The sequence below is a fragment of the Mixophyes fleayi genome, chromosome 1, assembly GCF_038048845.1.
Source record: "Mixophyes fleayi isolate aMixFle1 chromosome 1, aMixFle1.hap1, whole genome shotgun sequence".
Classification (NCBI taxonomy): domain Eukaryota; kingdom Metazoa; phylum Chordata; class Amphibia; order Anura; family Limnodynastidae; genus Mixophyes; species Mixophyes fleayi.
The window spans coordinates 36,899,429-36,916,780 of record NC_134402.1 but is presented as its reverse complement, the minus strand read 5'-3'; the positions used below and the strand labels follow the sequence as shown (position 1 = coordinate 36,916,780).

The 17,352-nt window shown below is 40.6% G+C and overlaps 1 protein-coding gene across 3 annotated transcripts in view; it reads right to left on the bottom strand.

The window, feature by feature from the left end:
- The window catches only part of AFAP1 (actin filament associated protein 1), a 120,013-nt gene that overhangs the window by 34,915 nt on the left and 67,746 nt on the right, over positions 1-17,352 (bottom strand). For 2 of the 3 annotated variants that reach the window (XM_075194385.1, XM_075194387.1), the window contains exons 3-6: positions 16,701-16,798; positions 10,457-10,565; positions 7,816-8,027; positions 7,127-7,306 (exon numbers count right to left, since the gene is read on the bottom strand). In XM_075194385.1, the coding sequence (XP_075050486.1) occupies positions 7,127-7,306; positions 7,816-8,027; positions 10,457-10,565; positions 16,701-16,798 (599 nt within the window). The remainder of the gene's footprint in view (positions 1-7,126; positions 7,307-7,815; positions 8,028-10,456; positions 10,566-16,700; positions 16,799-17,352) is intronic. The other variant, XM_075194386.1, reaches the window with a different exon arrangement.

The following is a 17,352-nucleotide window of genomic DNA, read 5'->3' as shown; positions in this document are numbered from 1 at the left end:
GGCAGTGAGACAGTGAAGGACATTTCTGAATGTAGCAGATGAAGATTGTTGCTTGTGGGTCTTCCGAATGTTGTTCAAATGTCTTGCTTAACCAGCAGTCACAGTTGGCTCAGGAGATCCTGCAACTGAGCAATGAGCTAGAAGTCCATCAAGTGCACCCTGGATCTTCATTCATTAGATTATTTGCTTCCCTGAACAGTGGTGTTAGTGTCCCTGACTACAGTAGCTGGAGGCAGGAAAATGCCTCATGTGTGTCTCATTTATTAGGAATGTGAAGAAGCTTTTCATCCTCTCGGGCAATGGGGAGCAGAGTTATAGATATCATACAAAAGATCAAGTAGCTGGAACTATTGAAAAGCTAATTTGGCGTTTACTATACCCCAGAGACAGAAATACATATTACGCCAACGTAGGTCTTCCATTTTTCTAAAAACTAGTATCCCGAAGTTTGCTCAGTTTATAGAAGACCCAACTTCTTCAACTCTGGGGTTCATCAGTAATCTGAAATATAGTAAATGCGCTAAAAAGATTTCTACTGTATGGGGCTTTGGGGAAACACTTCTGGATGCAGGAGGTCAACATTATTTTTACAGCAAAGGGCAACTGGTTTTGCATCCCAAGAAGGCAGTTATACCGACAAAGAGGGTGGCATTGAAGAATGCATATTTGTAACTGGATATGGCTGAAATATCCAATCAAATTATTAAGCAAATTTGGACCTCTTGCTGAATTCAATCTTCATCTCCTACTCATCCGTAACGTACCAGTTTCTCGCCCTTTTGGATGAAAATGCCGACAGTATTTTAAGGGCTGTGCGCTTATCTCTGGGAGGCTGTGACCTCTTCATTTGTAAGGCTGTGTTATAAGGACAAGGCTGCATGTGATAGGGGTAGAGACACAATGCAGGAGTTGGATGGAATGAAGGCAAACAGGAGGCCTCAGACTGATAGTTACATAGTGAAAGGAGCAGGGCTCTTAACAGCACAGAGCAGTGAATTACGGCTCCTGATAATCCGATGCAGGAATATTGTGGCATCCAGCACATTTAGAAACAAAGCTTATAGATCCAACTTGTTTAATTTAAATTCATAGGAGGATAAGAAGATTTAAAAACATTTTTATTGTTTTTTTCTCTCGCTCATTGTGGCTGACTTGTAGGGAACAGAGAGAGGGAGATGTGACACTCAGATTACTGGATTTACAAACTGGATTGAATTTGACAATTGTAAAGCACTACGGAATATGCTGGCGCTATATAAATAATTGATGAGGATTGAGCAGATGAGTTAGGATTAACTTGTTTTTCTAGCAGAAGGAGCCAGAACCGTTGTAACAGTAATCTGCAAATCATCTTATCACCAACGGGAGGAAATTAATTTTTATAAATAAAAACACTTGTAGAGTTACCTTTTAAGCTGACCTTGTTTGTGCGTAGAGCAAAACCTAAAAACCAAAATAGGGACTTTGTGCGTATTTATTTCAGTAAGTTGATCGTCATTGCTGGGGCCTTGGACTTGATTTTAAAACAGGATATGAACTGCGTTAGTTCTTTCTAATTCCCACGACTTTCCTCCGAGTATTCCGTTTATCTCCCATGGTCCAATGATATGTTGGTAGGGATAATTATCTTCCACCGATATCTGCCTTATTGAGTGTAATTAACACCGCTAAACCTGACATGAATATTAACCAACCTCTCTGTCCTCTTACACCCTGGAGTTCATTTTACAATTTCACTCTCTGATCAGCCACAAACAGGATAAATGTGTAATCATATTGCAAGTCATTTGGCCACCACTTAGCTCTCTACAAGTGCTGAGTGAATGCCACACATATATTCAGTACATGCTCTCCACCCTGTGCAAATATCTCTCCCCTATCCACAGCATTCCGCTCACAACCACCTCCCTTCCTGCTCCTTTCACTTCTCATTGAGGACAATAAGAGAAACCTCTCAAAATAAAAGGAAACTGTAAGAAAAAAAAGAAACATGTGCGTTGTCTCACTGTCTGCAGTGTTCCATACAAACGTCTCATTTCTCAACATTCTATGTGCAAGCACTTTATAGGGAAAGTGTCAGGCTTTGAACATGTTGTGCAAGACAAACGAGAAAGTATTATGTTCTAGTGCCCCTTTATATTTGGGTTAGGAGCAAAGCAAAATAGCAAATTTTCTCCTGGACATAGCATGTTGCAAACCAAGCGGTGAGATTACATTTTATTCTTACATACAGGGAAAATACTGGAATGTAGCACAAAAATACTGGACAGCTTTATTTCTACACTACAAATTAGGGTAGAGCTAGGACTATAAATCTGTCCACACATTTTAGATTTGCCCCCACCACCCTGCAGTGCAACATGATTTTGCCACGGTGCAAATTTGCCCCTAGCTCTAAATGAAGTCCTACATATGTGGCACGTTTAGGGGGAGATTCCATTCAGCCAGATGTGTCTCCAGAATGTCCACGGAGTCACATGGCGCTGTTGTTATGGCAGGAATCTCCGCTACATAGAGGTGCACAGAAAAATGAGCGGAGATTCCAAACGTAATAACCAGCAATGTGCGCATCCAGACATCGCAATGATATCCGCGCAACAATTCAATCTCCTCTAAATATCATTGCTGCAGTCTTGGGTCTTATTTCCACCAGGAAGCGAACTGAGTTAGTTAGTATGTTCTTCCCATGTTCATGTGAGTTTCAACCAAGTGTTGTGTTTTCCTCCCATGGTCCCGAGACGTGTGTATGTTTCCGTGTCTGTGGTAGGTAAAATAGTCTGTAAGCTCCAGTGAAGCAGAGATAGATTAATAATGTTCTATGTGCTATGATGGTATATGATGGCGATATATAAAAGATAATAATCATAATGGGCCTGATTCATTAGGGATCTTAACTTAAGAAACTTCTTATTTCAGCCTCCTGGTCAAAACCATGTTACAATGCAAGGGGTGCAAATTAGCATTCTGTTTTGCACATAAGTTAAATACTGACTGTTTTTTCATGTAGCACACAAATATCAACTTTAAATTTCAGTGTACAAATAAGCTATAAAGTATTTGTGTGCTACATGACAAAACAGTCAGTATTTAACTTATGTGCAAAACAGAATACTAATTTGCACCCCTTGCATTGTAACATGGTTTTGTCCAGGAGACTAAAATAAGAAGTTTTTTAAGTTAAGATCCTTAATGAATCAGGCCCAATAACACCATGAATGTGTGCGTCAAGAACAGGATCTCCATAAGGGTGAATAATCGACAACCCATTTGCTGAGCAGGATGGTTGAAAACAGTGGAAAGAATTCATGAGAATCGTGGTTTCTTTTAAAAACAAAACGGTGTAATGTCACAGGACACCTCTGAAGAGCAGATTCCCAGCACGCTGTTAAATATAATCAAACACTGAAATCTATACAATTAAAAAAACGTATTTGATTGTAAAAAACAACGTATGGGGCAATGCCTTAAACATTTGTTTAAAGTCATACCATGAAAAGCAAACAAATATATATTTTATTTTGCCAAGAGAAATATCACTTTTCATAGAAACAAAGAAGACAACTAAAATTGAAAAAGATTTGTGTGTATTCGATAGCGGGAGCTGGAGGTAGCACTTTAAAGATTTTCACCTCATCAGTGAGAAAGTCGATAGCTGCTGGGATGGGATACAGCTTTCAGTAGTAACATTTCCCTCCTTCCAATAGAGAAGAGATCCGGTTGTTAGCACAGTACTTTTTAACTTGGCAAATCACTTGGCCGACTTTGCGCACCAGAGCCGGTTTCTAAATGTCATACTCCTTGTTCTGTAACCTGCAGCCATTTATGAAGTACGAGAGTCTTCCAAATGGGGCTCAGATGGATATTTCATGCATTAATGTGTTGTAGTTGGAAATGTAACTTGAAAGTATTACATGAAACAGATTTCCGTGCTCTAAAATGAAAATTGTCAAATAGTGTTTGAGAATTTTATGAAACTTAGGAAGAGGGTAAAAAAAATATAATTAAACACACACTCCAAGCACAATACTAGAATTCTAACAGGTGGAGAGGAGAGAGAAGGGCGTGGCTCTGACGGACGACCGTATACGTTCTTGCGGATACTGAATCACGTCTATGTTCTGGCGGTTACTGAATTACGGCTCCCGTGGTTGACCATGATGGGAATTGCAACTTAACAAGAGCTGAAGGGTGACAAGCGTACTGATGAATCAGAGTTGGGCAACGTTCTTATGAACCGGTTGATGTGAAACTACAAGTCCCGACATCCCCCGGAAGCTTTTTACACAGAAGGGTTAAATAATTAGTGAATTTGCTATAATGATTGCAGGGCTTACTCTGCAACGAGGCTAAGGGGTATATTTACTAAACTGCGGGTTTGAAAAAGTGGAGATGTTGCTTATAGCAACCAATCAGATTCTAGTTATCATTTATTTAGTACATTCTACAAGATGACAGCTAGAATCTGATTGGTTGCTATAGGCAACAACACTACTTTTTCAATGCCGCAGTTTTGTAACTATACCCAAAATGTACGACAATATCATCAGTTTGTTTTTCCTACCTACATTTTTTTAAGTTCAGGGTTTTAACTCTTTGTGCTGTAGTTAGTGTGATAGTATGTAGTTCTTATGTTGGTCTTGTATGGACTGGGAGCAAATTATGCGATCGTAGTGCACGTCCCAATATTTTCATAAGCCAAACATAAGCAGTTACGTATTATGGCAGAAAATTGGCTGTTCAGGAAACACTGTAAAAGAGATTGGCACAAATCCACAGGTGCCAACGCACAAGCTCGGCTGGCAGGAGGCACCCGATGGGAGGAGTCCCGCAACTATATAGTATAAACAAATGTGGGGGAGCTCCATTATTATACTACTGGAGAGCGGGGTGGTGGGATATGTCTGCCTCTGGAGGGTGAAACCCCCATTTAATACTCACAAATTCACATTTTAATTCTGCAATGGTAAGGAAAGTTTTACATATACAGGTATGAATGATACAACAAGCCTTTTGAAACCAGGTGAACTTGAATTTTACCATTAGTCGTCCTTTTTATAGAGCATTCTAATACCAAATCTGCTTTCTAATAGACAGAGAGATTGACCACAGGCCAGGTAACAAATAAAATCAGAACCACGTGTCGAAGTCAGTAAATTGGATAAAGTCATTTCAATTAAAATCGAGCAAACTTGGTTGTCTTTGTCTAAAAAGATGCGTATGGCACGCTACGGCGTGGAAGGGCATACGCAGCCACAACACATGGCAACAACAGTATTTACGCTTTTACATACATTCGCACCAACACACACATTTGTAAAATAGTACACATTAATGGTAGTTGCAACATAGTTATTTATGTCGAAATATAGTAGTGTTTATGTGTAATATTATAAGTTATATGCATATTAGTGATACATATGGTTCAGGTTAAAAGAAATGTGTCATGTCTAATATCATATTAATCCCCTTTACATCAGCAGCTGTTTGGTGCATTCGGCGAAGAGATCGCACATTGCATACTCTAGTTATTGATGTTAGGGAATAAACCTTTAATATGATATTAACTGTCAAATGCAAATGGACTGATTGTAATTGGAGTTTGGCGGGAAGAACAGAGCAGTTTGGCGGGAAGAACAGAGCTCATCCCCTGGAGAGACCCCCACCTTTGGATTCCTTAGATTGAATCAGCCTATGATGTGTAACCCCCTGGACCCTCCTGATGCCTGGACCAATAGAAGCAAGCTATACCACCTGCATTGTTTCACTGTATCTCTGTTCGCATATAAGCGGTAGCTCTCATGTAGTGTTCAGTCACCTTGACCACAGACTTCAGACCTGAATGACTGTACACTGGATCCAGACCGCCTGCGATAAGTAACGGCTGTACTTATTATTATTTCGCTTGAATATATTCTGCTACTTTTTGAGAATAAATATTTGTGCGTTGGAAACACAAATCGAGATTCGACAATCGTTATTGGATAGCGACAAAACGCTCTTAACACACGAGTCTACTGCCACGAGCACCAGCTGAGTGTATGTTATACTACACCCAATTCTTAGTGGTAACTGAAACTATAATCAGTCATTACAATGAGTAAGCTGTAACCCTGTACATCTGCAGGTCTGCCAAGGAAACATTACATAGAACAGACAAGAAAACCTCATTTATAAGAGAAAACTGGGACATGAAAACCGTGTACTCCCCATTCAGTGAAATATGACGAGCTTCAAAATGAGACATTTAAACATGTGGGAGAGAGGCGATACAGACGTGACATATTAATATCTTACACATTTACACAAGACGAAAACTGTTGGGAGACCTCAGGGTTTTGGTTCTAGTTTAGGACAAAATGTTGAAACATTAAAGATTTTACTTATCTGTAGATGTTTTAGACCCTGCTAGAACTATCGAAAATATATATTACATACATACATACATACATACATAGATTATATGTATAGCAATCTATATGCTCTATGTCTGCAATGAAAAACATGGAAACATGTGTACAGGAGAGTGTACTGTACCCTCCCACACATATACATACAACAAACACGTCTTCATACAGTATCACTGTCAATTGTCAAATTAATGTGGAGCCTTGGCTGCAAACCTGTGTTCCACCACTGTTTCGGTGGCTGTCCTGACCACACAGCACCGAGTAGTTTACCTCTATGGTTGATGGTATGGGACAAAATTCACTTTAAGACCAATTTCTAAACAGAATTTCCTTCACCTTCCAAAATTAACCCTTCACGTACAGAATCCTGAAAGCTTTGCTTCAAAGTGACCTCTTTACTAAATACATGTAACTCTTTCTCTGGGACCCTTGTATTTAGAGTACACCAGTTGCCTACAGATTGTGAATGCAGATATTGAGGGGTGAACCATCTGTTTACTATGAAGCAATGCCTCATGAATATTAGTCAGGCCTCATGAATATTAGTCAGGCCTCATGAATATTAGTCAGGCCTCATGAATATTAGTAATTAGGAGCCTCAGTAATGTCACAAGTTCCAGATGAATGGATAGGCCTCATTCTCATAAATAAACCAAACACTGCAGCCTCTGAAACAAGCAAGAGATTACGCCTACTAGTATGCTGAACATTTCACGTACCCTCAGCCATTGTTCGGCCTGCTCTTCACTCTGGACAGCGAGTACCAAAGCGTCTGTACCCTGGTGAGTAATCTTAAGTTCATGTTTCTTCTTTTTACCGTCCTTTGGTACGTAGGAGACTGAGCAGCCGTTCAACAGCAGCTCCATCTGAGGTTGCTGGTCCTTGGATGATTTGTAGCACTGATAAAGACAAACAATCCAATAATCAATGACTAAGACAGTGAGGGAAGAGCAGGAGAACTGGCAACAAGAACGTGTAAGATAGAGAGAGATAAATAAAAGACCTCTTCAAGTTAGCAGGTTGAGGAAGTTATTAATTATTATGAGGTTTTATTTAAAGGTCAACTAAAAAAAACAACATTTTCACATAGGATACAGGGAAATAATATTCCGTATCGTAACATACAATGACTTTTATATAGTTAAAAAGTGTGATAAAAATGTATGTTACCTAGAAGACTGCAAGACAAGCAGTCATGAATTATTAAACCTCTGTACTCTGTATACTATATATATATATTTTTTTAGATTTAGTTTAGAATTCCCCAGAATCAGAAGACTGAAGATACTGAAGAGCGCTGCTGATAAAATTAATAGTTATAGTTTCATTGTAGCTCCTCCATAATGGTTAAAAGGTCATATACTAATAAAGTCATTCATGAAACAAGGAACAGTAAAGCCAAGTTTACCATTAATTTGTTTTCTTTAATGACACATAAGAGCTTGGTCCACTGCCCGAATCTTTTCTTCCGCAGGAGGAATGCACAGATCTTGGCGTCCTTCACAAGGTCCATGGAGGCTTCTTCCGAAGGCCACTGAAGTCTCTTCTTCTGTCCTTTTCCATCTTCTTCCTCTTCATCGTAAGATTCATAGGAACTGCTCATAGCGTCCGAGTCATAATCTTTACAGACATAAAGAACAACCCTATAGAAAGCCTTAACATATGGGGCATTCATATACAACATACATTAATATTAAAGGGGGCTTGCACCTTCATATAACTATAATGCAGTGGCTTCTACATGCCCTCCTATAACATTCAACTACAACTTATTCTGTGCTTTTCAGCCATACAGTTTTATTAATTGGCAGAGATGTTCATTTTACTTGGTCCTGGATAAAAAAAACAGCTCTGGTCTCTACATTTGGATTCAACCAAATGCAGAAATCAGGTTCAGGTCACTTCCCAGGCAAAACAATCTAACAATCTGCCTGACAATTAAAGAGATATACTTAGTTAAAGTTTCAGTATAGTATTCTAATACATTAAAATTATCTGAAGGTGGAAAACCCTTTTAACCATCTTGCTATATGGGTAATATGAAATAAACGTAAAAGTGGAAATTTTTTAATGGGTGAAAACTAGAGATTAAATATTAGGGTTCTCTATATCGTATGATATGTATCCAGTGTTGGATCCGTTACAGACCCCCAGCATCTTCATATTCAGATGGGAACTTAATTTTTCCGATGATACAAACAGCCAACTGCAGCCCGTAGCAGCAAGCCAAGTCCTCAGCTGATAGTCTTGGCTTCTCGCGGAAAATAAATCATTTTAATGTTGATCTAACAAGCAATATCACAACGTGGAAAGCATCCAGCTCCGTCCTATAACAAACACTAAAGATCAAACATAAACTACATGCTAGTACCAAACTGTGAATAATGTTCTATCCCTGCAGAGAGCGAGCAGTCCTATATTTGCTGATTTGCTTTCTGGAAGAGTTACCCAATAGTTTGGCTCGCACGGAATCTCTAACCACAACATCTAATCAACCTTCCGATTGTCCCTTCTTCCTATATAAGTTTTTAAAAAACTGTGGCTAGGTCAGTTTATAACTACATGAGCACCAACATATAGTGTGCTCCAGTTATATCAGTGTGGTAATAAAATGCATGTGACAGTGGCTCTGGTAGGACAGGCTGTGCACTCCTTCTCCCAAGCCCTGAGAAGATTCTAAAGAACGTCAAACAGAATCACAGTAAGACGGGAATAGCCTCTCCGAAGCCTGGATTGCATTAATACTGTCAGGAACAGAGGTCAAGAGGGTGCAGCTCACTGCCAATGCTAACCTAGTGTGTTGTGGTTTTTTTTTTGTTTTTCCCGGAATATTTCTATTGAAATGTCTTTCATGTGCAAAAATAACAAAAGTATTACTGGTACAAATAAGTTTAAAAATAACAACAAAAAATAGACTTTATTTTTTTTTTAATGGCTGTGGACGGTCTTTTGAACGATTACTGCAGACATATTTGCCAGGACAGCGTTAGGAAGTTTTTTTGCCTGTGACTAGCACAGCATGGCTGCTATCACCAAGGCACGGATAGGTTATGAATAACGTCAGACATCCTGTGATAAAGTCACATGGAACAACAAAAGGTGATTGGAGGGACCATTCTATTTTAATCAAAGAGATCTGCAGCAGAGAGGAGTATTCTTTTTGGGGGCAGTTTGAGAGTGACATTTAAACCCTGATGGACTAATACAGATATACTGTAGACAGGATACGAATTTATGGGTCTTTTAAATCTACATTCAATACTCAGAAAGCCAGCTATGGTGTTACCTGTAGCCCCATGATATTCGGACAGCCTCAGGATGCATTACCCCAGTGTTGGCTAACCTGTGACACTCCAGGTGTTGTGAAACTACAAGTCCCAGCATGCTTTGCCAATATATAGCATTGCTGAAAGGGTATGCTGGGACTTGTAGTTTCACAACACCTGGAGTGTCACAGGTTAGCCAACACTGCCTTACCCTGTACTAATTAGTCTTTTTTTTTGTAACACAAGCACTAAAGAAAGTCATACCCTCTGGTTTCCTCCCGCAATACAAAAACATACTAGTAGGCTAATTGGCTGCTATCAAGCTGACCCTAGTCTGTGTGTGTATATTAGGGAATTTAAACTGTAAGCTCCAATGGGGCAGGGACTGATGTGAGTGAGTTCTCTGTACAGCTCTGCAGAGTTAGTGGCGCTATATAAATAAATGATGATGATGATGAAGATGATAAGTATCCAACAAAGAACAACAGCATTTATAATCAGATGTTATGAAAGCTACTACATTGCACACTTAGGGGTAAATGTATGAAGCTCCGGGTTCTTCAACACCCGCGAGTTCGGCGTCTTCAGCGCTTAAATTTAAAGCGGCGCTGCCTTGTAAAGGGAAGTGTTGAAGAACCCGGAGCTTCATACATTTACCCCTTAGTGTTTTACATTATATGCTAACCCTTTATAGAGCGACCTCCCGTACGATGAAGTATGCTGGCACAAGATATGCCTAATGTTGTGCGCTCAGTTAAATTCATAATTGAATTCACAACTCACTGGAAGTTATATATTCAGGTGCTTTACCGGGGCCAAGTGGCACAGCTTCTTCATAATACCCCTCTGGAAGCGACGACGTTGGCAATGGTGGAGGACCGTTGTCTGGAGGCTGCCGTGACAGAGAGAGGTACAAGGTTAGGGAACGCAACATAAATGGAGTAATACTTCATAGCAGAGCTGGACAAACCACAGGAGAGAAGGAACACAGCATGGCTAAACAGTTACAACTTGGAGGGTAATCTCTTTCCTGGATACATAGTATGGTCAACTGGCTCCTAAATTTCCCCGATCATATGTCAACCTTGTTTTGTTTTAGGGAACTTAACCCTTAAGGGTCTTCCGCATGAGTGGAGGGCTCTTGGAAAGATGCAATCTCCATTTTCTTGGAACGCGTATATGCCATGGAAGAGGGATCAATAGATGACTAGACAGCGGTGTTGACCTGGCGTTTTATACGTGATGCGCTCCGTTTTAGGAAAGCAACACAATTATTCTGCTCATATGGACAAGACATAAAGGGGACACCCAAATGGTTTTGGGTTTTTTTTATGTGTGCCGATGCACTTGAATTCTAAACAAAATGTTGATGAACGTCTATAGTCACCTTCCATTAGAACACCTCATGTACAGAGGTTGAAAATAGAGACTGACGCGTTTTACAAGCTCCTGGACATGGCGTTATTCTATAGCATTTTTAAACATATAAATAATACATCCGTCCCGCTATACCCAAAGATTTTGTTAGCTGTAATTGTTACAGGGTCACTATCGCATCCTGTTTCAAGGAAACCTGAAATACAATGATAAAGCTAAAAGTTACAGCAGAACTGGCCAAGACCTAGGTGTATGGTCACACCGGTGGTTAGAAACTGATAGAGAAGGACTGGGAGCGGAGGCCGCCATTCTGTGGGATGAACCAATTCCACGACAACGCTGCTTATTCAGAACTAGGAACTATTGGACTAAGGGATGTCACTATATCTCAGTACATTGACAGACTGCATATTGGTCATTCCAGAATATGTGTGTAAGCCACAAGTACACTATGTATCATATATGTTATTGCCGCTATACATTAGTTCAAATGACCAGGCCAAATCTGGTCTTGGTTCGATGCTTTGCAATGGTTTCAGGAATAAAACATATGGCTTGACAGGTTGGGTGCGCTTTACCTATTACCACTATTCCGACATGGAGAAGCAATACAAATAAAATCCGAAATTATGAAAAACCAAGTTGAATATAAACAGACTTACCGTGAACCCGATGACGCTGGACATCTCTGATGAAAGCACCAAGCTGACAGCAAGTGATTCCGATTGAAGAAGTGTTCGGCACTGCAGGCTGACGTCATCACAACGTCTGTCAATAGAAATTTAAAGCGGCAATGTGGCGACCCCTAAGATTAAGTGTTCAAACACTTAACCCGACGTTGCCGCTTTAAATTTTCTATTGACATGACGTCAGCCTGCAGTGCCAAACACTTCTCTAATCGGAAGCACTTGCTGTCAGCACGGTGCTCTCATCGGAGATGTCCAGCGTCGGGTTGAAGGTAAGTCTGTTTATTTTCAAATTGGTTTTTCATAATTTCGGATTTTATTTGTAAGCCTTCTCCATGTCGGAGTAGTGGTAATCGTAAAAACGATTACCACCGGGCTCAACTGTCCTAAACCTAAACCAGTCTTTACAGTAAACAGCTAAGGTTTTAGGTTACAGAACACGGAGGGCCCGATTCATGTTCGGACACAAGTCTATTTGAGTGCCGTATCTTGTGCCGTATCTTGTGTGAAATAGATCTGTGTAGAAACTGGCTTTATACCAATGAACGCAGTGTAGGGCAATTCATGTCCGAACACAAATGACACTTACTACTGCCTAGGACACGAGAGGTGGACAGAGGGAAGTATGGGGCGGATGAACGTAGGCCATGAACAGTAAGGGCAAGCCAAGGCAGCTACAGCCGATTCAAGTCCTGTGTGTCTCGTACTGATGCCCGTTTTCAGCTGTACTTGCCCAAGCTACAAGGAAGGTGTAAGAGCCAAGTGATAGCAATGCCACTAGCTAGCACAGAACATTTGTGTGTATGCAAGAAAGATTGACTATATAAACACAATGCATCACAGTACGCATTAAAAGCATCTTGATTAATGTATTTAATGTAAAATAATAAACAACAAAAAACTATTTTTTTTAAAACACATTTATATTAATGATTATACTGATAAGAGTTGTTCATTTATTTTATAATTAACATCTTTTTTAATGTGTTCTGATGTGACCTTTTAGTGAACAGCCGCTGGTGCGTATACTGCAGTCTGGCGTGTATGTACATGCAGCCAGTAACGTTTAGACAGAGCGCACTTACACTCAGATTTAAATCGAAACGTATCTTGAAATCCCCTAGGATCTGAATGCGGTCGGAACAGTGCCCAAGTTCCGTGTGTGCCGCTTGCACCTGAACATGAATCGGGACCCAAAAGTTTATTTTATTCTTTATTATATTTACTTTTCTCTAAATATATTATTATATATTTACTTGCACATAAATCTAAGGCATAGCAGAGATATTTGAACCAGAAAAGCCATTCATAATATCCTGTAAGTCAATATTTTAAGTCAATCTCCTCTTGTTTTCTTCTATGTGGAAGTAATACAGAAAGCCAGCAATGGAGGAAATGAAACACAAATGGCTCACGTCTGAGTCAGATACCTTTACACCAATGGTTACTACAGGGCTGGGCCGAGGGCTCCGTGTTTAGCCAATGTCAACACAGATGGAATCAATTTACGATTGTACTAGTTGCTCTTTGAAGCGGTCTAGCAGTGTTTCGCTGCGTATAGGTCTGTCATGGAAAAGTCCATGTTACAAACAATCTTCTGTTCTTGCAGAAATGAAAAGAACCGTCGCTGGATAAAACCAACAATCGCCAAAAATGAAACCCTGACACTGCTATATTTGTGGAGCAGTGCTCATTTCAACCAAACTTTAAAGGGTTACATTTCTCAATAAAAAATGAAAGCTTTTAAAAAATAAATAAATATCTGCCTCTAGTAACTTTTAAAATCACACCCCAAGTCCCCTCACCCTAAGTAACAGAACTGAGGTTTTCCACCTAAGATCAGAACCCCAAATTTAGTAAACTGTGTTTTTCTAAATGGAATGAACCGATTGGACAGGTGACACCATTTGCAGCTCCCTATTGGCTGGGACTCACGGGACGAGCTGCGCCAGCTTCTGGTTTTTCCCAAACGTAATTTGCTTCAGGATTTCCCTCCAAAAACATTGAAAGGTCAGGTGAAATCCCTTTTCTGTTCTCAGCAACCACGAGTCTACGCTATTCCCCCTCACGTCCAAAATTTATAGCCCATTTGGCTCATCCAGGCTTGCTGTCAGCATACTTGTGGGAAACCCTGGATCACACTTTTTCCTTTTGGCCGCTAGATTAATGAAGACAGCATAATTTGCGCACAGAGCCTTCACGGATACAGAAGTTGAAAGGGACATTTTGCTTCAATTCTATGACTGAACGTTGAGCAGGAAACGTCATGATGGGAAGAGAGAGGAAGCCGGTTACCAAATAACACAATGTGGATTTTATGAGGGCCGCATAGATGGGATGCTTTAGACAGATTTGGTATTGTTTTACATTAACAGAAGTCCGGGTTGTTTATTATTTTTTTAACATCAATATTTAAAGCTCAGCAGTCTTTTTTACACACAGCGAAGGCAGCCCATCAATTTACTAAGAACTAGGCTGCATTTCTAAAATGGCTGCCTCCTTTGTACGCAGGCAACACTACTGCAAACTCTACCCCATCAGTATGTACTGTAAGTGCGTAATTCCATATACAACCCATGGACCGCAGCCTGATCTGTTGCAAATCACAGATTAATAAAAGTATAGTAGATTAGCACTTGCTCTGTTAAGTTTGGAATATATTGGCACCTTCTAGTTTTTTGCTGACAGAAATGGAACATGGTGGGGTCCCTGGATGCCAATCTCTAACAAAAACTTGTATGTTCTGATATCTCTCTTTCGAATTCATATTTGTGTTCACCTGCTAGTTGAGAGCTGTCGCCCGTCTGTTGCTTTGCACAAATCGTGTCGGTCCCTTTCTGTCTGTTAGCTGGATGCAAAGCCGTTCTACGGTCTCTGGTAAATTCATGCGGATGTGTCTGTCACTCACTACTACGCCACATTCAGTCATGTAAATCCTTGGTTGTGAAATCTCCCTTGAGTTGCCCACACAATCAGTTGGCATCTGCCAAACGATTTAAGCAGCATTTCTGCACATATGTTGCTGTCATAAAAACAGATTTGGACCTCCACCTTCACTAAAGTACGACCGTTTGTGGATGGCAGTGTTTGCCGGTCCCAGGAAGGGAATTGGGCAGAGTGAGGACATTTCTTGCTCATTGAATACTCAGCACATCGCTGCGCTTAATTTTGTTGAGCAGTAAAGACATCAGATTGCATTTAGCAGCGTGAGAGTACTGAAATCGGATGAAAGTATAAAGATTTTTAAGTGTATTGTGCACAACATCCATTTCCCCTCCGTAGAAGAACTTGAATTTTACACCATATTAATGGGGTTCATTCTGTGCCTCCATAATGCACTTCGGCAAAGTGCCACTTGTAATACAAAACATGCCCCAATTGCCCCCCATGAATGAGGCTAAGCAGAGAAGTATTTCTGCAGGACTATGGAAAAGCATTATTAAAATGTATAATAATAATAATTATTGTACATTTATAATAATAAATAAATGTATATTTATAAAAATTATTCTTTTGTACCTCTATTCACGCCTAAGGGCTAGATTTACTAAGCTGCGGGTTTGAAAAAGTGGGGATGTTGCCTATAGCAACCAATCAGATTCTAGCTTTCATTTATTTAGTACCATATACAAAATGACAGCTAGAATCTGATTGGTTGCTATAGGCAACATCCCCACTTTTTCAAACCCGCAGCTTAGTAAATCTAGCCCTAAGTGTGCTTCTAGTTTGCGGAGGTATCTCCCTAGAGCAGAAAGTAGGAGTGCGCCTTGTGGGCTAAACAGGTACACAACCGCTATGCTTTGTAAAAGGGCAGCACAGTGGCTCAGTGGTTAGGACTTCTACCTAACAGCGCTGGGTTCATGAGTTCTATTCCCGACCATGGCCTTATCTGCGTGAAGTTTGTTTGTTCTCCATGTGTTTGTGTGGGATAGCTCCGGGTGCTCCGGTTTCCTCCCACAATCCAAAAACATACTAGTAGGTTAATGGACTGCATTCAAATTGCTCTTAGTCTCTCCCTGGGTGTTTGTGTATTAGGGAATTTAGACTGTAAGCTCCAATGGGACAGGGACTGATGTGAGCGAGTTCTCCGTACAGCTCTGCGGAATTAGTGGCGCTATATATATATATATATATATATATATATATATATATATATATATATATATATATATATATATATATATATATATATATATATATATATATATATAGCCGATGATGACCTCCACTGATTAAGCAATCCATTACATGGGAAGGATATAGGTGTAAAACTCACTAAGTCTTGAGGGGAAAGTAAATTAAAATATGCATAAGTATATCTCTATCTATCTACTCTTATATCACTTACAAAAGGGCTCAATATAAAAAGCCACATACTTGCTCTGATGGCAACTTGTACAGATCATCATTCTAGCAGACAACGACCTCTGCCATTCAGATGCAAGAAGTGGAATTCTGGGATTTATAACAAGCCAGCCTGGGAGTGGGATGGAAATAAGGATATCCTGCCTACCATTTAGCATCATGGACTTTTGCATTTAAAAAATGTGTCCAGGACACAACATCCTGCATACTGAGAGCTCCCGGGATTTCTACTACAACAACAGTCGGAAAAAGTGCAGGTTGCCAAGCCTATGTGTCTACCAAAGATTAAATCAGCTATTAAAATACTGTGCTGCACATTTTTAGGTCTCCCACCCTTGTGTAAACTCTCTGAACGGTTCGGTATTCAGTGAATATTGGAAAGTAAAAGTAACTAGAAATTATTCCAAGAAACTGTAACCTGACAAGAGATGTACACTGAGATAGTGCTGACATGATTACATCTGCTGTGTTATAGTCTACACCCGATATATATCCCAAGGGCACTGCATGGCCTGCACTCCTGCTCCAAAGTGGGACGATTATTTACTTAGAACACTTAGACTACGATTAGAGTGACAGTGAAGCGACAGGCATCTTACCAGCCATGGTTGAGGGATTTCTGGGAGAGGCATCTGCGGCGGAGCTGGTACGTTGCTAAATGTATCTGCTTTGTGAATGTGGTTTTTCAGCTCAAACTCTGTGGAGAAGAATTTGGAGAACAAGGCATTACAACCAGTACCTCGTCACTCTGCCCTCTCGCCTCCCTAACCATCCTGTACCCCGTCACTCTGCCTTCTGCCCTCCCTAACCATCCTGTACCTAGTCACTCTGCCCTCCCCTCTCCCTAACCATCCTGTACCTCGTCACTCTGCCCTCTCCTCTCCCTAACCATCCTGTACCTCGTCACTCTGCCCTCTCCTCTCCCTAACCATCCTGTACCTAGTCACTCTGCCCTCCCCTCTCCCTAACCATCCTGTACCTCGTCACTCTGCCCTCTCCTCTCCCTAACCATCCTGTACCTCGTCACTCTGCCCTCTCCCCACCCTACCCAATAACCATCCAGTACCTCGTCACTCTGCTCTCTCCTCTCCCTACTCATCCAGTAACTCGTCACTCTGCCCTCTCCTCTCCCTAACCATCTTGTATCTCGTCACTCTGCCCTCTCCTCTCCCTAACTATCCTGTACCTCGTCACTCTGCCCTCTCCCCTCCCTACCCATCATTTACCTCGTCACCCTGCCCTCTCCCCTCC